General features: G+C 40.8%; 1 protein-coding gene across 1 annotated transcript; it reads right to left on the bottom strand.

Moving 5' to 3' along the window:
• Window positions 1–1049: 1049 nt before the first annotated feature.
• On the bottom strand, window positions 1050–27404 carry LOC112226906 (potassium voltage-gated channel subfamily B member 2-like). Its single transcript, XM_024391569.2, has 3 exons — window positions 26992–27404; window positions 25030–25728; window positions 1050–5402 (listed from the first exon to the last, which is right to left on the bottom strand). The coding sequence occupies exons 2-3, from the start codon at window positions 25606–25608 to the stop codon at window positions 3546–3548; spliced, it is 2436 nt and encodes an 811-aa protein (XP_024247337.1). The 5' UTR covers window positions 25609–25728; window positions 26992–27404; the 3' UTR covers window positions 1050–3545.
• Between the last annotated feature and the right edge of the window lie 318 nt (window positions 27405–27722).

Genomic DNA, 27722 nt, shown 5'->3' on the forward strand with positions numbered 1-27722 from the left:
GTTCTTAACTGACTTGCCTAGTTAAATAAAGGTTGAATGAATAAATAAATACATCTACAAATCACCTCCTTCTTCTTATTCTTCTTCTTCTTCTTCAAGGTTTTTATTGGCAGATTGCAACCAACTGACATGTGCATGCACTGCCACCTACTGTACTGAAGTGTGAGAGCAGTCATGGCATACCTACTTTAAATTCTGGTAATACAACATTGGGGAAAGGGCAATTACCCTGCCAACTATTAGCCCTCACAAAAAAATATTATATATATATTTTTTTAAACACCAGCCCATTTCACTATTTAACCCTATCTAAGCTTACTCCAGGCCAACGGTCTGAGGGGACAGAACACTACCAGTCAACACCCTCTGCAAATCTTCAACAGTGAAACCTCGTAATCCCATGTACTTCTCTGCAGTTGCCACCACAACCTCAATTTTCTATGATTTACATTCCATGTCTGCAGTACAGTTGACAACCATGGCTATGCATGCTAAGAAATCCACCTCACTCAAAACATATTCCACTTTTCTTCAACCTCACTCCTCTGACTTCCAAGTGTAATGATTAAACCTATCCTTATTGTTATAAGACTAGCGTGTGTAAATCAGCCCAGGCTTCTTCCTAAAATCCTGCATGCAGGAAGTAAACAGAGAATTCTGAACCTTAAGTCCAAGTGTAAGGTACATCTATTGCTGTTGCATTATCATTCAATGATCATTCAATGATCACTAAAGCTCTTCCCCTAAACATATCCCTGGGTTAATGTTTTTTATTATTTTGTGTTCATTTGACAACAGCCAGGGATTGACTGATTATCACTGAATTGAGAGCTCCCCGATGGACTTGGTTGGATGGTTCATAGATAGGGCTACTACAGGGCCATTCCATAGAAGGGAATTTGGCACATTTGCCCCAGAAAACATGTTTTTGTTCTCTGCTCTCATACTGTGTACATTTGGTCTATTTGCCTTATTATTGAAAATGTCCATCACATGTAAAATAAGAATCTTGATGACCCCTCTGTAAACACACAATTACAAAGGCAAGGTCACATGAGCACATTTTATTTGTCTTGCATATGGTAATCAACTTATTGGAAACAATAAGTTACTACTCATTCACTATCAAGTTATGTTGACTTACAATTAAGATGACTATGGTCACATACCTTTAAAATAACTAAAGAAAATTGGGTATATGGAGGGAACATCACACAAAGCAGGCAGATGAGGAATTGACCCTAGAGTTACTTACATTACGCTGTGGTTGTCAGTATTGATTTGAGGATATGAGTAGGATAGAGCTAACTGTACAAAAGAATGTAAGATAATTACAACAAAAATACAAGTGGACATTGAGGTTTTACAGATGTCTTGGTGAATGAGCTGGTGTTATATCAAGGAGTGTCAGTGCAGTAACTTTTCCAGTTGCCCTGACATCTCAATCATGAACTAACATAAGCCTACTGTACTGTACATTACTGACAACAAATGGTACTTTGAAAGGAGGATGTAAGCCATGATATGACAAAGCTTTCAAGTTATACAAAACTTGATAACTCAGAACAATAGCTATTTGCATATCATCACCTCATATATCTCCCTACTAGAAATACATTCTTTATAGATCTCTATGAACCAGCCAAATTATGTAGGTTTTCGCCTTCTCATAAATGTCTATTTATGAAAAGGCACACAATTCATAAATTTACCAGGAAATATTACAGTCCTGATCCATTTTATCTTAGAAAAATGGAATCAATCATACAAGCAAACAAACAAAACATAATATGGTAACATGATCTACTTTAAATAGAATATAAGCACAGTAATTGAAATAGTGAATATACTGTAGTATTCAGATTGTCTGCAGATGGCCCTCCTGATTCAGTTCAGATTTATAAGTATAGTTTTTTTTAAGATGCAACAGTTGAGATGTGCCATGCAAAACTTGAAAATGCTCAATGAATTGAATGAAGAGGTTATTTTCTTCAATATCAACAGGAATTCCAATTAGAGATATGCATGAATTCTTGGATGAATTAAAATGCCTTAAAATCCTCTGTCTTTAGAGGGCAGTGTTACACTTTCTCCCTGAGTGCTGTACTGTATTGCAGGGTTTCCCAACATCAGTCCTAGGCCCCCCCCCTGGTTTTTGCCCTAGCACTACACAGCTTATTCAAATAATCAACTTGTCATTGAGCTTTGATTACTTGAATCAGCTGTGTAATGCTAGGGCGAAAACTAAAATGTGCACCCAGGGGCGGCCCTTGGACTGATTTTGGGAAACCATGCAGTATTAGACCTACTGTGACCACAATCATCCCCATACAATATAAATAAACTTGACACATCAAACATACACATTATTTGTTCCAACTAGCATACACACATGTACATATCCAATACATTTTTTCTGCACTTCTCTAAGCAAAAGGCAGCATTACAACAACATAAATACAGTGAGGAGTGTAACAACACAGATTTCCTTGGATCATGATGGATCTGGAAGTTAGCAATAATACATGTCCATTTTAGTGAAGAACCTGAATAACCATTCAGTTGATATGATCCGTATCTAAGTGAATGAAGTGCTGCTGTATGATAATATTTGTTTTAAAGTATAATGCCATTATCTAATCAATTTTGTCATAGTGTAAATACCAGTCCTTTTATGGCTTGTCCATTTCCCATTCCATCAATGCAGGGTTGCACCACAGCAATGCTAAACATAGAAATGAGGGACAAAAGCTCATTCACATGAACAGAATATAACATAGTAGAATATAAAGTATTTAAAAGCAATCATAGATAGTCATGTATAGGCTATTATTAAAACTGTTTTTTCTTATTGGTCTATTTCCATATAGGCAGATGTTTACGAATTGCTATATAATATGCTTCACTTTCGTTTTCTTTTTGCTTAGATTAATTTCTCATTTCCCTGAACTAGGAGGCCCTTGCTTGTTCCATATACAGTATGTCTCTCGGTTGACTTGATTGAGAACGGTGCAAAATCTAAACAGATACAATAACATGAGATGGAATTGAAACTTTGCTAATTAATGCAAGCCATATCAAGTACAGAATATGACATGACATTGATACTGCTCGACCAATGATGAGGCCTTATATAAAAATCCCAAAGTCTTTCCACATTCCCCTCTTCAGTCGATGTCCTTGTCCCACCACACTTCAGAAAAAAATATTCAGCAAGCTAAAAAAAGAAACTTGCAATGTACAGCTAGCTGCGTAAAAAGTCCAGGACCATAAAGTACAATTTGTTCATAAATGTCCTCATTCATACTAGGTTGTTTTTTTTGCTCACATTGGAGCCTTATAGTAAAAGTCACTGTTAAAAGTTCAATGTCTGCAGCAAGCAGCAGTTCTCATAGGTCTTCAGAAACAGTGATGTTATCAGAAAAAATTATTGTCAAGCCATGCAGACAACTTATTTTTTAATACATTAGTGTGCTTCATCTTTTTGTTCTTCTTAGACAACAGAGAGTCTGTTCAATCTTTCCTTGACCCTCCACCTATACTAGTCACATGCTTGTTTCACAAGATGGAGATAGACTTCCATCCAGAACTATGTGGTTTTCCTTTTGGCTGTTGCCTGCCTCTCCTTCACCGTTGCCAGCAACAACCACTTCCTGAGTTGTGCAGTTGGTTGATTTAGGTGACAAAGGGCTGAAGACAGCGGCCCTGTCCATGTGATTTCCCCTGTGGCTTAAGCTGGAAGGCTGACCTTCGCCCTCCAAGCCCTTGGCTGCATCCTCGCCTTGGCCTGAATCTCCTGGAGCCCGTGGGCTGGTCACCGGGACCTGGCCTGGGGGTGGGGAGGGCTGGTATCCTTGTGGAGACAGAGTAGCACAGGGAGGCGTTGACGGCATCTCTGCCTGAGATTCAATGAAATTCACTTTTAGAGCTTTCGTCTTCTGTGGGTTGCCTCTGAGAGAACTGCGGATGTTTTCGACGCTCATGTCAAAGCTTTGATTATCCTCCCCCTGTGACGCCCTCTCTGGATTGCTTGAGACAAACTCATAAAGGCCCTCCTTGATGATGGTAGCCGGCGGAACTTTCTCTTTGGTTTTTGGTTCCATAGAGCTGATCTGGCTGAGGTCGAGGGGAGGAGGTGCCTTCCGTCCTGCTACGTTAGGGAGGAGGGCACTGCTTTCTGCCACACTGAACTCTGTAGTGCAGCTGGCGAAGCTGTCCACGCTGGATGGGCTCCTGAGGTCACCACTGGCTCGTTCCCTAATTAGGGGGGGCTTTAGTCCAGAAGACACCACCCTCATTTCCATTTCCTCCTTAAGCTTCTGTCCTTGTTCATGTGGAGCTCCCGAGCCAACGTTGGCAGTGGTCGTCATCTTGTTGTACATCTCCTCCAATATCTTGGCATTCAGGTGCTGTGGGCTGGTTCTTAGAGGATTGACCCTATCTGGAGATCCCAGTTGAGCAACCTCTTTATACCTCGCCTGGGATTTTGGACTAACCTCAGAGATGCCTTGCCTACTGCTCCACCTACTAGGTGAGAGATGGTTATCCATTGGCCGTTTCTCGTCACCTTTCTCCACCATAACATCCGTCAGCTCCATACTGCGAGCGAACGCATCCTTCAGATTCATAGACACAATACTGCCATTCCTTTTGGCCCGCTCCAAGGCTTCTCTCCTCTTGATGGCTTTCTCCTGTCTCTTCTGCTCCCTGTAGAACTCTGAGAAGTTGTTCACAATGATGGGGATGGGCAATGCAATGACCAACACACCTGCAATACAGCAGAGCCCACCGACTATTTTACCAAGAAGAGTTTGTGGATAAATGTCCCCATAACCTACAGTTGTCATGGTAATGGTAGCCCACCAGAATGAAGCAGGAATACTAGTGAATTTGGTGGCATCTTCGTCTTTTTCAGCAAAGAATACCAGGCTGGAGAAGATCATGATGCCCATAGCCAAGAACAATATCAACAGACCCAGTTCATTGTAACTGCGCCGAAGGGTGAACCCAAGGGACTGCAGTCCAGTGGAATGTCTGGCCAGTTTTAAAATTCTTAGGATTCTCATGATACGGAATATCTGGACCACTCGTCTGACATTCTGGAACTGCAGAACACTCTTGTTGGATTCGGTCAGGAAGAGAGTTACATAGTAGGGCAGGATAGCGAGTAAATCAATGACGTTCAATGGGCCTTTGCTGAACTGCCACTTGTCAGGAGAAGAGAGGAAGCGGAGGAGGTACTCCATCGTGAACCAGGCGATGCACACAGCTTCAACATGCGCTAGGCTGGGATTGTCATTGACCTGTCCAAACTCATCAACGACTTGTAGCTCTGGCAAGGTATTGAGTGATAATGAGATTGTTGATAGAACGATGAAGAAGACGGAGACAAAGGCCAGGAACTGAAAGACAAAGAAACAAAAAAAATAGAACATGAGTCATGATCATATAGCTGAGACAACTCTTATTACACACAAACATCAGTGTATGTGTGTGTGTGTGCATACTGGTTACTTATTCTAGTTAACCTGGTTTCTCAGGACTAAGCGTTCCTTACTAAGATGGATGGAAAACATGAATTATGCCTTCAAGTGAACAGATAGTAAGTGAGATTGATATTTGCTCACATTTAACATTGCCAGGAGGATCATTAAGAGCAGGTGCTGTATTTGCAGCTAAAAATCATCAAGCAGTAAGTCCACTGCGTACTGTGCTTAAGGTCTAGTGATGTTGTTTAAGTAAATCAACTGTACTGCACCTCAACTGTCATTTTTGTCTTCATTAGCTATATTGCCTAGGCCAAGGCTTGTTCTCCCCATGCAACCACTTAACTCTACAGTGTCCTGGTGGGGTGGTCTGACAGAGGCATCAGACTTGTAAGGTGCCCTGACCTCACGAGAGAGATTTCTTAGCGCATCCAACCATAAAGTAATTTTGATATTGCTGGTAAGTTACTTAGTTACTTACAATACTTAGTTACAGTATCCACTCAACACCACTTACACCAAATTTGTCTTATTTACGACACAACATCCTTTGATTAGATGGTTCTACAACATTACATGTCTATATACTGTACTGTATAAGCCAATGGATAAGATGATGTGAGCAATACCAGAAATGGTTGTGTAAGGCACAGATGACAGAGCAGAGGGCAATATTTCCTTACATCCATCTAAATGTGGGCGGCAGCAGAGGCTCTATTATGGATTGATAATTAATGTTTAAAGCAGATATCCACTCAACTCTGCAGCACATTGGCCACTCCTTCCTTAACCGAAGAAACACTCAAATCAGAGATATCTGATACAGGAAACAAACAAATCACCACTTATCACATCAGTTGATTAACAGCATATAGATTTCTGTTTGCTATTTCCTCTATGTCATGGTTCTAAGAAGTCTTTGTCAACGGCCATTATGCTCAGGTTAAATTAGCACTAACGTGTAAATACCAAAGGTTGTTGTAGGTCAAACCTGTGAGGTGTGTGTGTGTGTGATTGCGTGTGTATGTTCACTTCTTCATCAAGACAAGGGCACAGGTTTAGTTCCCTGTGGAAATAATCAAATTCTTATTATATCTCTCTTAGCTATCCCTGGTCGGTCCAGCCGCCTTCCTTCCCTTCCTGGGTCCCCAAGGCTGTGACGCTGTCATCTCATGGGCCTGACCTCCCTGCAATACTCTCTTAATCACGGCTATAGAGGAGAATTAACCCCAGGTTACAAAAGAGTCAGACACCATAATAGATCTGCATCTCCAACTCCTTTGTAGAAACACAATCAGTTGTGATTAGCAGACAGAGCCCAAAAACTATGACATGAGAATACAGTATCTGTGGGAGATTCAATCACACAGACAGTGAAAGACAAAGAAAAAGTTGCCGATTTCATTTGAACTCGTCTTAAAGGATTCACAGGTGTTTGAATGAGATAACTAATTCAATAGAATGACAGATCCCTCATTGTAGGTAATAGAGTTAGGAGTTAGAAGTAACTTTTCAAGACGTGATCAATACTTTGCAAATAAAATGCAAGGACACATTTGCCGACACAAGGTATATCCAAACAGGTCTTTCCATACTGTAGTATTTAGCACAGTTGATGTTCACATGACAACCTTGCTGCAGTGCTGCAGGACGTAACACGACTAATTGACATAACTGTGACCGCTCTCCACATCTCCAAGTGCTTTATGCAAACAAGCCCAATTTGCATATTGTGAAATGAGCAATACTGTATGCGTGCAACAAAGATGTGAGAGTATGAGCTTAAGTCTCAATATTGGCATAGTGGCTGTATTGGCAAGCACCTGTAGTGTTTCAGTGTCATTAGTCCTTTAAAATATGAGTGCAATGAAAGTGAAATGCAGTCTTGCCAGGGACAAGTGGGGGAGCTCAAATGACTGGCTTAGAGAGCTATTGATGAGACTCTTGGCCTTGTGAGAGATGGCTACACAGAACAATCCCTTTCTGGAGGGGTTTCCCCTCATCCCATGAAGCAAATGCAAATATAGAGTTTATAACCTGTCATGGATTCTCTTATCATTTCAAACATAAATATAATAGTTGTAGGCTAATACATGCTAACTTTTAAGTTCCTGCACATAGCCTATAGCCATACATACACATTGTATGGATCACAATGCGTTGCATTAAATCAATGATTATGCACAATCAGCTTTCTATGCACAATATCCTGTCTGCGGCTTGCATTTTTAGTGGGTGTGTTCGGAATGACAATGTTGACTGAATAAGAAGTATCAGATTATTGGTTGATTCTTCCTGTTGAGGAAAGAATGAGTAACCACTTCTAACCTCTCTCTATCCTTACTATAGATAGCCACCAAATCCTATTACAATTATCTTGAAATGTCCTCCTCACAGAGACAAGCACATGCTGAAGCTCCCATACTTATGGCCCTCTGGAGAAGGGGAGGGTTCATACAGACTTATTATACCCGCATCTATATATTAAGTGAATAAATCACAGATATGTTAAAGAATGAAAAATGTCCAGAAGAGCACCTAAGGTGACTTACGGTGGAGAGTGACCATAGCTGTGACAGCCTGTCGATGCCACGTGAGTCACTGACAACCGCCTGCATCCGTTGCCAGCTACTTCTGAGAAAGCCTCCTGCCAAGACCGAGCCAAGGACTAGCTAAGAATCTACTCTATCACACCTGAGCACTGATCCATCAGGCAAATGGACACTCTATAATCATGATATACTGTAGGGTAGTTTGGCTTGTAAATATAAAATCTAAAATTGAAATGAGCCACAACTGGTAGGAAAACATATCTGTTGGTTCCAGTAACAAAGTACCGTGATCCATACAAGTATTGGTAATGCTGATTTTTCGGAGCAATTATGTGGTTAGTAGCAATGGGTAGGCCTACTTCCTGGTATTTTGATCGTTATATAGTTGTCATGGCGCCTAGTGGCAGCCAAGGCAGAGGGCTAATGTACATTCTGTACATATATAATCATATTTAATGCATGCAGAGTTGGCAGTGGGACAGTTTGTCATTGCACAGGAGGATACTTCTGAACAGGGCTTTAACCAGGGTTTGAGTTTTAGTGAGGTCCAGAAGGGGGTGGTGTTTTTAACATTGAAGCTAATTTACTGCATTCTATACAATTAAAACACATGCTATTTGGAGAACAGCAAAAACAAGGAAAAATTACCCCAGCCATTATCACCTTGGCTGCTGTGGGTTCTATCATCTCAGTCAATCTACAAAAGCCTATTATTTATACAATTGTAATGTTAAAACCCTGAAAGGGGGGAAATATGATAAATGATTCACACTGACACGTAGCATCAGCGACTGCTCAGTCAGTTGTAATGATGAATTGCTCTTTACCTAGATATCTAATTTTTTTTTTCAAATTGCATAGTGTTCACATTTGTATTTCTAGGAATTACTAATGAAGCTCTGGACACACAGACATCAATGGAGCACATAGATTTTTTTTATTTATTAAGCTTTATTTAACTACTAACTACTTATTCGGTTACTAGTCCAACGCTTTAACCACTAGGCTACCCTCCCGCCCGATTACCGCTTTCACAATAATTATTACAATATTACTTAAGATTCTGTATGAATATAAGTGATGTAATGGTAAAAAATGGTAAGTAATGGATAAGACGAACAACCACCGATATAAACAAACACACATTACATTATTATTATACTGTATTGTTTGCATTTTGATTATATTTTAATGTAGGCCTATAGGGAAGATAGGCCATGTGGAAACGTTCATATTGAAACATATCTTGTTTTTTGAGTTCCTAACAGGGGACCCCACACGGGGCCCTGTCCCCAAGTTTGGGAACCATTGTACTAAACTCTCTCTCTGCTTGCTTCCTCCTTTTCTGTCTCCTATGCTTCCTCCTGCATGCATTGTAGCCTGCCTCAGCCTCACCACTGAGCACCACATCACTGTCTGTGTTTTGATACACCATCCAAAGTGTAATTAATAACTTCACCATGCACAAATGGATATTCAATAGGTGCTTTACTTTGCGAGGCATTGGAAAACCTCCCTGGTCTTTGTGGTTTGTGTTTGAAATTCAATGCTCGACTGAGGGATCGTACGGATAAATTGTATGTGTGGGGTAGTCATAAAACAATCATGTTAAACACTATTATTGCTCACAGAGTGAGTCAATTTAACTTGTTAAGCAAATTTTTACTCCTGAACTTATTAAGGCTTGCTGTGACAAAGAGCTTTTAACGTTTAATTAATTTGATTATTTTTTCGAAAAACATCTGTTGTGTGTAGACCAGTAATAAAACAAATGTAAATTTAAGCCATTTTAAATTCAGGCTGTAACACAACTAAATGTGGAAAAAGTCAAGGGGTGTGAATACTTTCTGAAGGTACTATATCTATAAGAGACTACCAGTTGTGCACTCATTCTCCGAGAGTCGGTTTTTGTTTGTTTGGGTGATGTCGGCAGACACGGCAGGAGATGCGGGATAATTTAAAGATGGCCTTTTGTCCGGCATCTCACAAACACACTGTCAGCAGCACCTCTAGTGTTGCCTACTTCTCCAGTGAGCCATCTCCGAGCTGCGGTAGTTTGTTTCACGTATCAGGTCCTCGGGCTGTGCAGCGAGAGGGCGGAGTGAGCCGTTTGAGAGAGTGGTGAATGTGCTGCTAAAAAGGCAAATCCGGGAGACAAATCCAGGGGACGCAGGCGAATATAACGAACATTCCACTGTTCATGATTCCACTATTTCGCAAAGAGGCGTGATTAGCATTCTGAGCTTTGATCAAAGCTTAGATATTGACCCATAATTAATTTTCTTTATTGTGTACAAAATATGTATACTTTTTTTATTCGAAAAATTACAGAAGTCCGGACCTCGGTGTCCTCATAGTTAGGGCCATGCTTCTGAAGTAAGGAGTGGGCTGTAGTCTGTGGGGAGCTCAAACTTCACCAGATCCCAATACAGAGAAGCTGCAGACGGCGGAGATGCACTGATAACATTGAGCTGCCCGCCTGTCTGCCTGCCCTTGGACATGCTGACCTGACCACCATCTCCGCTGACCATCTAGCTATGAGCGTCTAGATCCTCTCATGACCGCAGCTGCCCATCCGCTGGAGGCTTCGAGAAGCACTCAAACAGATTTGATCGATCTGATCTAGCTACTGTTGTAGCCTATATTTCTGTCTAAATACTTGCTATTGTTTATTTTGCTGAACAAGCGCTTTGAGATTTTGTGAGTAATGAAAAGTGCTATAAAAGTTTAATAAATAATAATAATAATACTCAATCAGTAGCTACCTTCAGGTAGTATCCATCATACTTGTGCTTGGTTTGATGAATCCTAAGGGGGGAAAGTAAATATTTATGTAACAACTATTTTACTACAGTTCTAAGTAAATACCAAATAACCCAAATAATTTGAAAGATACCAGATGTAAGAACATTTGAAACACTTTTAACTGAAACCGCTTCAAAGAAAGGTGTTTTACATGACACTACAGAGACCTAGAGAGGGAGTCTGTCATTGTGTGATGCAGAGGGATGGATAAGACAAAGCCTCTGAAAAGCCTTGGCTGTAGCCATCGCGTGATGCAGGGATTGTCTCGGGCATGTCAGGTTGAACACCCAGTCTGGCCACAGTCATTGCTGCTGAGGTCAAGTCAATGGTCATGCAGCATTATGCCTATTGGCTGTGATGGCAGAGCTGCTGGAGGTCTCATTGGTCAACTGTGACCTGAACTATCACCCACACAGGTGAGTCAAAGGGCAATTGGGATCGAGTTATATGAAAGTCCATTTTGTCAACACTAACTAATGTGGCATAATAGCGGCCAAATGGTAGGGCCTTTGCACCTTGGCCTAATCTAAATCCATGCTGCTTCACATAGAAATTAGTAATAACCTTGAGTGACTTGTTGCTTTGTATAAGAAGAAACAACACAAAGGAAAAGACTATGCTGAACAGTTTGACTATTTCACAGGCAGGACACTGAGGTCAACATTCATCATTATACGCTTACATGACTTTTCGGTGAAAACCACACTAGTGGGCCACTACCATGTGTCTTTGTCTTCTCTATGAAAAAACATGGCATTTATGTCATTGAGAACACTCTGCCTTCTTCAGCAAACACTCTATAAACTATACTCTCACAAAAATAATAATAATAAAAAAATTGCTAATGACATTTACTCCTGAGGTGCTGACCTGTTGCACCCTCTATAACCACTGTGATTATTATTATTTGACCCTTCTGGTCATCTATGAAGGTTTGAACATCTTGGCCATGTACTGTAACACCCCTCAGAGCCTGGTTCCTCTCTAGGTTTCTTACTGGGTTCCTGCCTTTCTAGGGAGTTTTTCCTACCCACTGTGCTTCAAATCAAATCAAACTTTATTTGTCACATGCGCCAAATACAACAAGTGTAGACCTTACTTACAAGCCCTTAACCATCAGTGCAGTTTAAGAAGAGTTAAGAAAATATTTACCAAATAAACAAAAGTAAAAAATAATAAAAAAGTAAAACAATAACATATCTATAACGAGGCTATATACAGGGGGTACCAGTACCGAGTCAGTGTGCGGGGGTACAGGTTAGAGGTCATTTGTATATGTAGGTAGGGATGAAGTGACTATGCATATATAATAAACAGAGAGTAGCAGCAGAGTACAAAACAAATTAAGGGGGGGGGGGTCTGACAATTTTATGGGCTTTCCTCTGACATCGCCTATTATATAGGTCCTGGATTGCAGGATGCTTGGCACCAGTGATGTACTGGGCCGTACGCACTACCCTCTGTAACGCCTTACGGTCAGATGCCGAGCAGTTGCCATACCAGGCGGTGATGCAACCGGTCAAGATGCTCTCAATGGTGCAGCTGTAGAACTTTTTGAGGATCTGGGGATCCATGGCAAATCTTTTCAGTCTCCTGAGGGGGAAAATGTTTTGTTGTGCCCTCTTCACGACTGTCTTGGGGTGTTTGGACCATGATAGATCGTTAGTGATTTGTGACATTTGCTGATGTAAAAAGGGCTTTATAAATACATTTGATTGAATGATTGCTATGTGATATACTACCAAAGCACTTAATACAGAGTAATTCACTCATGGGCCTTGCGTGCGTGTGGTGCATTTAGATATAGTCTAGGTCGACAGACATCATTGGTGAGGTTGTGGGGGTGGAAGGAGCAGGATTAGCTTCCTCCTGACCTGATCTGTAGATCTGCAGAAACGTAATTACGTGAACAGTGATCTGGATACAGAGAAATCGCTAGCCCACGTCTTGAGAAGATTCCAGGGCAGGGCATGCGTGTGCAAACAGGGAGCGAACGCCAAAGGATCAGCAAATACTCTGCCACAAAACACCTTTGTGACTCAAGTGTAAGGGTGTTCGTTGATACGCTGTGAAACAGTCATAAAACACCTGTATTGTTCTTCTCCTGCATTACATCCTGGATGGTTTTATCCTCCAACAGTCCTGACAGACAATCTTTACCCACTAAAAGAGCGCTGTCTGTTGCTGCCAAATCTCTCATTAAGCACTGCAAATGACAGTCTCCTCTTTGGCCCTGGAGCTCTCAGTGGAGTTGAACAATTACAATTGAGACATATTTGCTGTGTTTTTATTGAATTTCTAAAAAAGGAACTAATAAGGTGAATTATAGACAACATACACTAAGTACATGTACAGAATATGTTACAGTACTTCATTACTTTCTCAAATCAGATATGGTTATGGGTATCTACAACAGTTATTGTACAGTATTACCATATCTGTCCATAGTCTTGTACATGAAATACCTTTTTCACAGCAATAACAATTTACAATGTTCCATATAGATAACATATATTTTCATATAACACTACAGATTACTTTTTTTTTTTTGTTCCCTCAGGGGACAATAAAGTAATTTGCATTTGAGGTCAAATAGATGTAGCCATGTTCTGTATTTAGAAACGACCCTTTGGATATTTTAAGATCCAACAAAGGAATCCATTCCGGGGACCCAGTCTAAGACCTTTGAGTATTATACTCTGCTAATCCACATTTTCATTCAAATATGCTGCAACACTAAATCCTTTTATTCATACACAGAAATCCCTCAAAACAAAACCAAGAGTATGATGATTGATCATGACTCAATCTGAGCATGATGCTCTATGTTTATGAGTGGCGGAGGTGTCTAATACATTAGGTGAGAGGTGGGACTGCGGGACAATGGGGCTAGTACACAGGCTGAGCTGCCTCTGTTGTGTGTCTCTCTGTCCCAACCAGGCTCCATGCATGTGTGACCTGGACCGGCATGGTGCAGTCCTTGGGAACATCTGGCTACTGAGAGGTAAGCAGATTAATTGAAAGATCTGGATTTCCCTCATTAAGCCCTGGCCAGGTCCGTCCTCCCACTCAGTTACGTTTAGCTCTTGGTTTGCTGCTAAACTTCAAACAAAGGCTCCCAGGAAACGGACAGAAAAAAATCCAGGGAAGATTGTTTGTAGAGGTTCAATCAGGCAAAACACAGGGATTTGTCCAGCTATAATCTGTGACAGGAGTTTGGATTTACAGCAACATCTGAGAGGAAATGAACACGTGTGGAAGGCAGAGAACTGAGGCTTAACATCACAAATGTTATGGTGATGACATAAAAGAGAAACACCACAGTCAAACAGTGTTACGGTTCCACACTCGCCTCAAACCGACCTCACCTCAAGTCCAGTAGCATTATCGTGATCTGACTGCCAAAGGCTAAATGTAATCAACTAAACAAATTCATTGAGATTAAAGTATGCCTGTAAAATGTATGCCAGTACACAGCCAATAAAATGAATCCTATATAAAATATTTATTCTGAGCCAATAGCAAAATGGCTGACATACAGAACCTACTTCCTCTGAGGCATACAGGCCATACAGCAAAGAGCCCACAGCTTATAGATCTGATAGACAACGAGACAAAAAAGCAACAAGACAAACAACACACTGTAAAATTCCCAAGGAAAAAAAAGGAAATACCACCTCAACGCAAAGGATGTAAGGCTTGAAGGTTAGATTATTTCTGGCAAACATTATCACTGCTGCAGGCCGTCCCCGGAGGGGAAACTAACTCGGCAAGGAAACCCAAGAACGTCTTGATCAATATCAGGAGGTATTTATGGAAAAGTGACATGGGATATATTGGATTGGCTGTGTTTTTATATGGGAGATGTAGCTGGAACCAACCCACCACATTTTTCAAGGAGCTTCTGCTGAGTAAGGGACACAGTGGAGGAGTGCCATTTCATTTTACAGGCCATTGTACAGCAATACCAACTAGAAGATGGTTATATAGCCTTCTAAAGACCATTACTAAACCAATATCAAGCCTTATGTGTTTGCGTGTATGTATGTGTATATTTTCACTCTTGATTAGGGATCTACCACTGGATTGTAATTAAACCTAAAATATGACACTTCCTTAGAAACATAATGACACAATTTTCAATTATCAATAGACAGTGAAGCTGCATATAGACACACGTTTTTTAAAATCAATATAACATTGCAGTATCAAGACAATTTGCATAGATTTCACTGTTCATTACTATGGTGACACACCATGCTATTACCTCCCAAAAGAGGCTTTATTTAGACCATGTTGGCTCAGGCTACTGTTTCTGACTGTGATCCATGTAGACCAGAGCCCACTGGATTGTGCTCAGTGAGTTGCTGATGGTGGGATGGTTTCTCTTTGTGTGAGGGGAAAAGGGAGAAGGCCATGATTATAGTAATTAGTCAAATAGATGCGCCAGATTGGTCATCACGACGTACAGGCCAACCGCAAGCTTGGTAATTAAGGTGACATGACCATGTGACAGATTCAGACGACGTGATGATTGGGCAACCTGTAATTAAACACAGTGTGTAAACTGAACTGATATTTAACCAAATAAACTAAATCAAATGTCCAAAGTATTCTGTTTTAGGGACAAACATTGGATCCTGCAATGGCTACATGCACACCACACACTATCGCATGGAGGAGAACAGACTGCCACAGCATACTTACACATGTTTTTTAATGTGATGTTTGTGTTATCTGCTAATGCAGAGCTAATTTGCATACGACATACAACTATAATAATTTGGTCTTTTATTAGGATCCCCATTAGCTGTTGCGAAATCAGCAGCTACTCTTCCTGGGGTCCAGACAAAACATGACATCATATATAACACTAATAGACAAGAACAGGACTACATACATTTAAAAATGGCACACATAGGCTACATATCAAGACATACACACAATATCTAGGTCAAATAGGAGAGAGGCGTTGTGCCGTGAGGTGTTGCTTTATTTGTTTTCTTAAACCAGGTTTGCTGTTCATTTGAGCAATATGGGATGGAAGGGAGTTCCATGCAATAATGGCCCTATATAATACAGTGAGCTTTCTTGAATTTGTTCTGGATTTGGGGACTGTGAAAAGACCCCTGGTGGCATGTCTGGAACAGATTACCCTGTTCGTCTCATGTGTTGTAGGCCTACAGCCTGCCGACTGCCATCAAATAAATCATATTACACTCACCACCCTCAAGCCATGCAATCAATTGTACACTCTTAGAAAAATGGGTTGTTCAGCTCTCCCCATAGGAGAACCCTTTTTGATTCCAGGTAGAACCATTTTGGGTTGGAACCGAAAAGGGTTCTACCTGGAACCAAAAGGGTTCTACCGGCAAACAAAAGGTTCTACCTGGAGCCAAAAATGGTTATTTAAAGGGTTCTCCTATGAGGACAGCCGAAGAACCCTTTAAGGTTCTAGATAGCACCTTTATTTCCCTAAGAAAGAGTGTATGATTTTTTAAATGAACACCAATTTTTTTTTTATGTACAGATATAGGATGTTATTTGACCAAATTCTCACAGCAGGAAAATAATCCTGCAGCAATGGATTATAATTGTATGGATTATAATTAATGAACATTTTTGTAGAGGTTGAAACATTTTTGTTAGGACAAATCAACGTTAAAAATGTTAAGTGGATATTACAAACTTTAGAAGCCTTTTTAAACCTTGAATACAACCCGCTGGGCACAACAAGTCATTTCAACATGGAAATTTGGGTAAGATTTGGTTGAGACGTTGATCAATGAGCTTTCAGCCTTTATTTATCCACACAAAAAGACAGACAGAAATTTGTTGAATTCTCAGTGTGTTATCACTATGCTTACAACCATACAGTCATGGCCAAAAGTTTTGAGAATGACGCAAATATGAATTTTCACAAGGTTTGCTGCTTCAGTGTCTTTAGATATTTTTGTCAGATGTTAATATGGAATACTGAAGTATAATTACAAGCATTTCATAAGTGTCAAAGGATTTTATTGACAATTACATGAAGTTGATGCAAAGAGTCAATATTTGCAGTGTTGACCTTTCTTTTTCAAGACTTCTGCAATCTGCCCTGGCATGCTGTCAATTTTACTTCTGCGCCACATCCCAACCGATGGCAGTCCATTCTTGCATAATCAATGCTTGGAGTTTGTCAGAATTTGTGGGTTTTTGTTTGTCCACCTGCCTCTTGAGGATTGACCACAAGTTCTCAATGGGATTAAAGCCTGGGGAGTTTCCTGGCCATGGACCCAAAATATCGATGTTTTGTTCCCCGAGCAACTTAGTTATCACTTTTCCCTTATGGCAAGGTGCTCCATCATGCTGGAAAAGGCATTGTTCGTCACCAAACCGGTCCTGGATGGTTGGGAGAAGTTGCTCTCGGAGGATGTGTTGGTACCATTCTTTATTCATGGCTGTGTTCTTAGGCAAAATTGTGAGTGAGCCCACTCCCTTGACTGAGAAGCAACCCCACACATGAACGGTCTCAGGATGCTTTACTGTTGGCATGACACAGGACTGATGGTAGCGCAGGGGATTCATCAGAGAAAATGACTTTACCCCAGTCCTCAGCAGTCCAATCCCTGTACCTTTTGCAGAATATCAGTCTGTCCCTGATGTTTTTCCTCGAGAGAAGTGGCTTCTTTGCTGCCCTTCTTGACACCAGGTCATCCTCCAAAAGTCTTCGTCTCACTGTGCGTGCAGATGCACTCACACCTGCCTGCTGCCATTCCTGAGCAAGCTCTGTACTGGTGGTGCCCCGAGCCAATTTTAAGTCTTGCCATAGATTTTCAACCTATTTACAACAAGCCCAAACTGTAACTAGGCCACTCAGGAACATTCAATGTCGTCTTGGTAAGCAACTCCAGTGTACAGTTGAAGTCAGAAGTTTATAGACACTTAGGTTGGAGTCATTAAAACTAGTTTTCCAACCAATCCACAAATTTCTTGTTAACAAACTATAGTTTTGGCAAGTTGGTTAGGACATCTACTTTGTGCATGACACCTGTAATTTTTCCAACAAGTGTTTACAGACAGATTGTTTCACTTATAATTCACCTTTACAGTGGGTCAGAAGTTTACATACACTAAGTAGACTGTGCCTTTAAACAGCTTGGAAAATTCCAGAAAATGATGTCATGGCTTTAGAAGCTTCTGATAGGCTAATTGACATAATTTGAGTCAATTGGAGGTGTATCTGTGGATGTATTTCACGTCCTACCTTCAAATTCTGTGCCACTTTGCTTGACATGATGGGAAAATCAAAAGAAATCAGCCAAGACCTCAGAAAGAAAATTGTAGAACTCCACAAGTCTGGTTCATCCTTTCGAGCAATTTCCAAACGCCTGAAGGTACCATGTTCATCTGTACAAACAATAGTACGCAAGTATAAACACCATGGGACCACGTGGCCGCCATACCGCTCAATATGGAGGTGCTTTCTGTCTCCTAGAGATTGACGTACCTTGGTGCGAAAAGTGCAAATCAATCCCAGAACAACAGCAAAGGACCTTGTGAAGATGCTGGAGGAAACAGGTAAAAAAGTAGCTATATCCACAGTAAAAAAGGAGTCCTATATCGACATAACCTGAAAGGCCGCTCAGCAAGGAAGAAGCCACTGCTCCAAAACCGCCACAAAAAAGCCAGACTATGGTTTTCAACTGCACATGGGGACAAAGATCGTACTTTTTGGAGAAATGTCCTCTGGTCTGATGAAACAAAAATAGAACTGTTTGGCCATTATGACCATCGTTGTGTTTGGAGGTAACAGGGAGATGCTTGCAAGCCGAAGAACACCATCCCAACTGTGAAGCACTGGGGTGGCAGCATCATGTTGCTTTGCTGCAGGAGAGATTGGTGTACTTCACAAAATAGATGGCATCATGAGGGAGGGAAATTATGTGGGTATATTGAAGCAACCTCTCAAGACATCAGTCAGGAAGTTAAAGCTTGGTCACAAATGGGTCTTCCAAATTGACAATGACCCCAAGCATACTTCCAAAGTTGTGGCAAAATGGCTTAAGGACAACAAAGTCAAGGTATTGGAGTGGCCATCACAAAGCTCTGACCTCAATCCTATAGAAAATGTGTGGGCAGAACTGAAAAAGTGTGTGCGAGGAATGAGGCCTACAAACCAACTCCATCAGGAGGAATGGGCCAAAATTCATCCAACTTATTGTGGGAAGCTTGTGGAAGGCAACCTGAAACGTTTGAAACAAGTTAAACAAATTAAAGGCAATGCTACCAAATACTAATTGAGCGTATGTAAACTTCTGACCCACTGGGAATGTGATGAAAGTAATTAAAGCTGAAATAAATCACTCTCTCTACTATTATTCTGACATTTCCCATTCTTAAAATAAAGTGGAGATCCTAACTGACCAAAAACTGAGAATTTTTACTCTGATTAAATGTCAGGAATTGTGAAAAACTGAGTTTAAATGTATTTGGCTAAGGTGTATGTAAACTTCCGACTTCAATTGTATTTTATTTGTGACATGTTGACATAATCCTGTAGTTTAAATTTCACCCTTAAAACAACAGTTAACTTTTTTTCAAATCCAATGTCTTTTCCGTGTAGATTCCATGTCACAATACGTTGACAAATAACGTTGATTCAACCAGTTTGTGCCCAGTGGGAAGTTTGCATTTTCAAATTAAGATCCTACATTTGTACATTTAAAGCACATTTATGGATCGCATTATTTTGACATTCCAGTGTTCATTAAAGAGGATCATCTCTGACTCATTCAATCTGCACCCCTCCAAAAAGTAGGAAAATCACATTACAGTAGATCAAACTACTGTACAACAAATCAAGTCGCCTTTGTTTGGCAACTGAGTAATATTGAACAACCTCACCGAAGAGTGTAACTGATGATTCACATCTGAAAAGGTCCAGATGGACCTCTGCCATAATGGAATGAATTTCTCTCAAAGTTGGTATAAATCTGGGATAAAAAGGTGAGTCGTCATTTGAAAGGTTTAACCAGCAGTTTCTAAAAAGAAAGGGGATGGCTCATGCTTAGAATTTTAACAACTGGCTACTGTAGTGGAATGTGAAGGGCATTTAAATGACTTAACACCACAATGTATACTGTATATGAAGTGACACATAGTATGAGAAGTGATGGGATTATTGCTTCCCTGGAGATAGAAAATCAGCTAATTGTGGCTTTTAATATCAAGGTAGTTGCAGATTGAGGAGAGGGGAAGAGGGATGAGAAATAGTTATATAAATGGCAGCAAATTACCACACAGATGCCTGTGGCATTTTCCTGTGCCTCACACTGCCATGCTTGGGTACACGATCTGAAGGCAAAATGGATTATGCTGAGAGGTGCAGTTTCCTTGCCAAGACTCAAAATCCCTCATCCAATATATCAATAACAGGATAACATCCTTGATGTGAATATACTCATATATATACAGTAAATGCCCAAAATATCAAGAGCACTTAAGTTGGGTAATGTGACAGGAAATCAATCCATTTCCATTTGAAAATGGATAATAAAGTATTGCTCTGAGTTGACCAGGTACCCATGTACATTTTGTTGACCTTTTCTATCCAGTGTGTTAATTGAGGTGGATTGAAAGATGCCTCTCATTTAAGATTGAGAGGTAGACAGCACTCAGTGGGAGATAGATTTCTGTTCAAAACAATCATGTGCACGCAAAATCTTTGGAGAACAGTTTCACCATGTACAACATTCCAATCTAGTCAAGGCTAAAATAACCCTGTACTGCTATAGTGCATGTCCAGATTGCAACAACTGAGCCACATGAGTTACAGGTGAAAAACCTGTACCTCTATTTGAGAATAATGCCCTATGACATATTCAGCTCCAATTGAAGGTCAATTGACATAAATGGGTGAAAGAATCCAATTTAAAAGACAACACATTTGGGAAAAACGATTATGCTATCCAAGCATTCTGTCTAACCTGCCAAAGGGACAAATTAATCTCACTCAAGCTTTTTAATCATTCTTCAAGATTAAATTGAGCGTGATAAGGAGACATGCTCCTGCCGTCTGCACTATCTCACAGTCATTAACTCAAATTAACCAGTGGGCACTCAACCTGTATCTATTCAACAAGTACTGAACAGGAACTAATCATGAAGAGAGGAGACTGCTTTTACGTCATTTGTTAATCTTATAGCAGCAGCCAACCCAACTGCAGTAATTGCTTAACAGCTCTACCGCACACGTGACCCCCGCCCGGGCCGGTCGGCATATTGCAAACCCAGCTCGCTGTGAGCCAGACGGTGTGCAGCCTTCACAACAGTCTATTTGCAGAAGCAGCCTGGGTCAAACCCCCAAAGAAGATTAAGTCTCACTTCCATCACTCCCTACAGTACTGAGCCGCACAACCAGGCCTCAGCAAAACTAGGGACACACCCCATTATGTAGTAGGCCTACCTGTATGAGAACCTGATTGCTGTCATGGCATACAAAAGTATGTTAAAACTGACTGATGTGTAGAATTGAGGTGGTGAACAGTGGTAGGACAGGTAGGACTGGTAGGACAGGGCAGGACACAGTAGGCTGTAAGCAGCTGACACTCACATGGAAGTCACACACGCTCTGTGTCAAGGAGTTATTCACATTTGCTGAAGTTTCCAATGTTTGTTTGTATCATTGGAAAATCACACAGAATTATCTTGAGACCCAATGGAAAGTTGTTTCCAATATTTTCAAAATAAAACATTTTGATTCTATACGCATACCAAATCAAATACTGTACTATAGGTAATAAACTGGAAATAATATTTGACAGTATTGAACAGTAGCCTCACAAAATTGTGAATGACACTTCTTCTGGAGTAGTAATTTGATTTGGTCAAGCAAGGCCCCTTTCCGTTCCTGTCAGCAGTTGTGTGTGATGTAATGACAAGAGCCCTGAGTGGATGCTGTGTCATTGTGCTGACTCACAAAATATAACTGACTGTGAGCCAACCATAACATACTGCTCTGTTGTGACAGGCTGGGTATACCCCATGGCCACTCCTCCGGTATCTCGAGTTAGCGACACACACAGCCAGTGTCCTTCCCTGTGCCTTATGCTTTTCCATGTCCTTTCTCAGGCCAAAGGAGGCAACACACCCTGGCATTACCCCCGTGCTTTAAGCACTCCCTAAGCTCCATGTGCTAGTTAGTGCTACCCCCATGCTTCCTTCCACAAGCCAACAAGAGCTTAGTGTCTGTCATTGGGGGGTAAGGGATGCCCTATCTTACTTCACTGTTCACTTAATCGTTACAAATCACCAAGCTCATTTCACAAAGACCTTTGGTCTGATGGCACTGCACCCATCTCTGGGTAGTCAGGTTTCAATGTTACAGTTAATAAATACAGTACATGTATGTGAAGTGGAACATGTTTCAGGTTTTGGAGCCCGTCAGCTTGAATTACATGATGTCCATAGTGACTCAAATATTGCACAAGGACAAAATTCAATTAAAAGGATTGCCCAGTCGGCAGTTGCCCATCTGATTGACAAAATCAACTCAGCATTTGTCTCCATTCATCCATGTTTCGCCATGCAGGCCTATATTAAAGTCACATGATGTGACGACTGGTACAATTACTACCTTGCCTAGTCAAGGAGCGACCTGTGATGTCACTCTGATGAATGCGATCAGGAACTGACGCCAACCCTCTGAGCAGAACCTAGACAACCCCTACATAACACGTGTAACCAATGTTCATAAAACACACTGCAGTCTGTTGAGTGTCCTGCCAGTTTACTGAAGCAGGATAATGGGGACTGACCCGTGTGTGAGCCAACAGTGGGTTCCCCTGACCATCTGTCACCTCCAGCACCTCTTCCTAAAACATTTTCCTATCAGGCCTACTGCTAAAACTCCTAACAGACACTAAGCACCTCCTCTTGAATTAGGTGACTAAATGTTATTAAAAGAAAAGAAAAACGTGTACACTGCGCTTACTTATATCACTTGTGTTTATTAGCATAACTGAATCTAGTCTCCCTAAAACTCCAGCATGGTTCTTCAGAAAACCTCCTGTTTATACCATTTGAGGTTGTTAGTGGACTGAACCATTAGATGCTTTAGATTTTGCCCATAGAGAGGACAAATGTGCAATTGTGGGAATACAATGCATTACACTTCCCCACTCTAGTAAAAAAAAGAAGATAAAAGCATGCACATTAAACCGTTACTAATGGGTCAATTGACTGCTTTTCTTGGACTGAATTCTGGGAAGCACAGTACACATGGTGTACCATTGGGAGTGTGTATGCAAGACAATAAATAAAGCTGCTGTCTGTAAAATATTATTTAACACTTTATCACATTAGACAGATTCATATAACACCTTAGTCCTGGAGACATAGATCCAAGAACTAACTTGAACATGAATACCAAACCATAATACCTAACCTTACACTACAGGCATTTGGTGCAGGAGTTCATATGATCAACTGATCAGCATATACTAAAATGAACTACACTAAAGAAAAATATAAACACAACATGTAAAGTGTTGGTCCCATGTTTCATGAGATGAAATAAAACATCTCAGAATTTTTCCATATGCACAAAAAGCTCATTTCTCTCAAATTTTGTGCACACATTTCTTTACATCCCTGTTAATTAGCATTTTTCCTTTGCCAAGATAATCCATCCACCTGATAGCTGTGGCATATCAAGAAGCTGATTAAACATCATGATCATTACACAGCTACACCTTGTGCTGGGGACAATAAAAGGCCACTCTATCATGTGCAGTTTTGACACACAACACAATGCCACAGAGGGCAATTGGCATGCTGACTGCAGAAATAACAACCAGAGCTGTTGCCAGAGAATTTAATATTAATTTCTCTACCATAAGCCTCCTCCAACATTGTTTTAGAGAACTTGGCAGTACATCCAACCGGACTCACAACTGGAGACCACGTGTATGGCGTTGTGTGGCCAAGCGGTTTGCTTACGACAACGTTGTGAACAGAGTGCCCCCATGGTGGCGGTGGGGTCATGGCATGGGCAGGCATAAGCTTCAGACAACAATCACAATTGCATTTTATCAATGTCCATTTGAATGCACAGCGATACCATGACGAGATCCTGAGATCCATTCTCATATGATAATTCACTGCCCCATGTCAGAAGGATCTGTACACAATTCCTGGAAGCTGAAAATGGCCTAGTTCCCAGCATACTCACCAGACATGTCACCCATGGAGCATGTTTGGGATGGTCTGGGTCGACGTGTACGACAGCGTCAACCAGTTCCCGCCAATATCCAGAAACTTCTCACAGCCATTGAAGTGGAGTGTGACAACATTCCACAGGCCACAATCAACAGCCTGATCAACTCTATGCGAAGGAGAGGTGTCATGCTGCATGAAGCAAATGGTGGTCACACCAGAAACTGACATTTTTTTAATCCATGCCCCTACTTTTTTTTTTTTTTTTACAGATGCATACCTGTACTCCCAGTCATATGAAATCCATAGATTAGAGCCTAATGACTTTATTTCAATTGTCTGAGTTCCTTATATGAACTGTAACTCAGTAAAATCTTTGAAATTGTTGCATGATGCGTTTATATTTTTCTTTAGTATACATGTGTTGGTTAAGAGTGCAAAATACTGTGCATCAATATATAGCATGTGTGATATTATTCATATACTGTATTTGTTTAATGTATCATCTCAACTGTACAACACACAGAGCAGTATGCACTAAGTACACATTAACCATAATCTTCCGGGTTCTTTCTTATCTGATTACTTCATAGGTTAAAAGAGGATTAAGCTGCTGGTGGCACAAAATTCTCCTCTACTGTTTTGATTGAGTTGGAAGTAAAGAGATATCTAAAGACAAATTCAAATTGGGACACAAGATCTGTTATTAATAAACTAATTGATCAAATTCCATATATCTGATATATTGAGATTCACTTCATACCGAGTTTTGCCAGCAGCTGAGCTGAAGTTGAAAACGGGTTAAGGAGGTCTAGCCCCTACAGTACTCCCCTACTTTACTGCAACCAAGATCATAAATTATGAGACTACATTATGAAATTAGAGAGATTCCTGCAAGCAGCTATGATACCATGGGATGGGATGGATTTGGACTGACCCATAGTCAGTAGGCCTAAACTCAACCCAGGGCAACGCTTTGGTCTTACCTTAGCAGCAAGAGAAGAGCTAGGCTTCTCGAGGAGGTCCCACAGCTTCTGTCTCTTGTCTGGACAGCAGCCTTCTTCCGGCTCCTCCCCGTCCTTTTCTCTGAGCGACTCGGCCTCCCTCCTCAACTCCTCGTTCATCTGCTCCTTCTTCTGGTGGTACCTGGCCTGGCAGCAGGATTCCAGGTAGATCTCATCTATACCCCAGTAGTCGAGCTCCTGGCCGAAGGACAGGGCGCACATCTCCTCCATCATGTGCAGCTTCCCTGTTCTGTAAAAGTTCAGAATGGAGGAGAATGCCCCTGGGTGCCTATCGAAGAAGTATTCATTATCAGTCAAGCTGTAATCGTCACAGATCTCCATTAAGGTTTCATGGGTATTGCAGTCTCTGAGTTTACCCAGCCTGGTCCTGGGGAGACGGTCCAGGGTCCTCCATAGGACCTCGTGGACCAGCCCCCCAACATTGATGCGGACTCTTCTGGATCGAGCCTTAGTACGGATGATGTCGATCGGCTCTGGTGGGAGTGAGCCTACAGGACGTGAGTTGCTTTTGGGGATCCCAAAGCTAGCTCTCTCCGCCATGATGGTCACAGTTCAGGTGTTATGCTAGGTCAGGTCAAATCCACTGACCCCTCAATTAGGATTGGGCCCAACAACTTTGAATGTGAGATGAACTTCAAACCGGTTTCCCCATGGCTTCAACTGAAAGAAAAAAAATGAAAAAAACAGGGACACTAATTTTACCATTAGTTGAGGACAAATGTGCATCTGAATGCATCATAATTTTTGAATCCCTGATTTTAAAATATCCCCATCAGTTTATAATGACTACATGTAAGCAGTGACATAATTTACTAATTTACTATGCTCGTTGTGCCCAGTAGGCCTCAACTAATCAGCTAATCAACACGCCCTTGACTAGTTAAATCAGGTCTGTTAGTATAGCATGAAAATCCAGACTGAATTATTATCCTTAGCGTGACTCAGTCTAGATTTCCAGGCTAGTGTTATTACATGGCTGGAACAAAATCCTACACACCCTGTGGTTCCCCAAGACCAGGATTGAAGAACAATATAGCCAATCCATTAAATAAATGTTATCTGAGCTCATGGTATTGCAGAACCACCCTGAAAAGCTATTATTTTTCAAATAAAATAAAGAGTGCTCTATGCATTGAAGGCAATAGACCTAAGATTTAATTGTGTTGGCTTAAGTTAACAATACATCTCACCGAAAGTAGCCTATTACACTTAGCTATACTCTTAGAAAAATGTGCTATCTAGATTTTAAAAGGGTTCTTCGTCAGTCCACATAGGAGAACCCTTTGAAGAACCCTTGTTGGTTCAAGGTAGAAACCTTTTGGTTCCAAGTATAACAATTTTGGGTTCCATGTAGAACCGTTTCCACAGAGTGTAGGCTACTGTTCATGACTTCATAATAGCCTCCAAGCTATTTATACAGGAAACTCTAGGGCACTCGTTTTAACCAATTTACACTAGATTTGGAGGGTGTCACTTGGACTCTGTCTTAATAGGTCTTGATAATAAGGCACTTTATCATAGCCTAGGATAAATTCTAAGAGGTAACATAGTTGTACTTTATCACCCCAAGGTTACTTATGTAATACACAGAAAACCGCATTCAAGATCAAATGGAACCAATATATGATTTGGTACCCTACCCAATATACCATATCAATTCAGTAACCTGAACTTTTCGAACATCTTATCTGGTAATCAGATCCTTACTGATCCTGTATTTCACTGTAATCAAACATAATTTATTTCACATTTAGTCTATAATGAACGTCTTTGCATTTTACACAACCTAAATAATAGAGCAGTAGATAGGCTAAAAAGATAAGATATTATTCTTTTTAAACAACATTTCAGAAAAGATATGAAAAGTGAACATTTCAGAAAAAAACGGAGTCTAATATAGCCTAATAACAATCCGTGGCCTACCTTTTTGTATCACTCTTATCTTTCAAACCAAACTCCTCTCCCTCGAAGAGAATTGAAGAGGCAGGTTATCCGTGATTAGGCTACCCTCCCATCCGACTAGAACCGCAAGCCGTCTGTAACTGGAGTAGAGGATATCTTCCACATTTTATCTTTGTCACATTTAGAAATAAACAGAGAAATATCGTCCTTGTAGTGAGAAAATACTACTACCAGTAGTAAAACTGCAAACGACACACTCCATGGGGATATGATAAAAGAGGTTGTCCTCGGATATCGAACATGTAAAAATAAACGGATGAGCGCACCATGGGGCTATCTGTATAGCAAGACGCACAGGATCGAGTAATAGGGGGGAGCTTTTTTCCACCCGCTGGCTGCAACACAGCCCGGAGGTGAAAGCTAATTGGATTGAGATGTACATCACCAAGGACAGCTCCAGATCAACGAGAGCGAGCCCGGGTAGATCTACGAACTCTACTCAGTGCAAGACCTGTGTCAACGAGGGAGGTTGCATGTTGTAATGTGCTAGTGTCTAGTCAAGCATTCAAAGTTTTTCTGAAGACTTTGATAAGAAAAAAAAGAAAAAACACTGTTTGCGGTTGAATGAAAATGTTAGCCTATACATTTCGACTTTTGGAATAGACTAGAACAACTTCCTTTTCCTCATATAGTTATGTAGTGTTACATTAGTTAGAAATAGGCTAGTATTGCCCAGACAAAAATAAAGCATA

This window comes from Oncorhynchus tshawytscha, linkage group LG28 (genome assembly GCF_018296145.1).
Source record: "Oncorhynchus tshawytscha isolate Ot180627B linkage group LG28, Otsh_v2.0, whole genome shotgun sequence".
Lineage (NCBI taxonomy): Eukaryota > Metazoa > Chordata > Actinopteri > Salmoniformes > Salmonidae > Oncorhynchus > Oncorhynchus tshawytscha.

What these genes read in the sequence shown, in the direction of transcription:
- LOC112226906 (XM_024391569.2), bottom strand. Translation starts at nt 25,608, where the DNA reads ATGGCGGAGAGAGCTAGCTTTGGGATCCCCAAAAGCAACTCACGTCCT. An exon ending in GCTCTTCTCTTGCTGCTAAG is followed by an intron (nt 5,403 to 25,029) that starts GTAAGACCAAAG and finishes TTTGTCTTTCAG; the next exon opens with TTCCTGGCCTTTGTCTCCGT.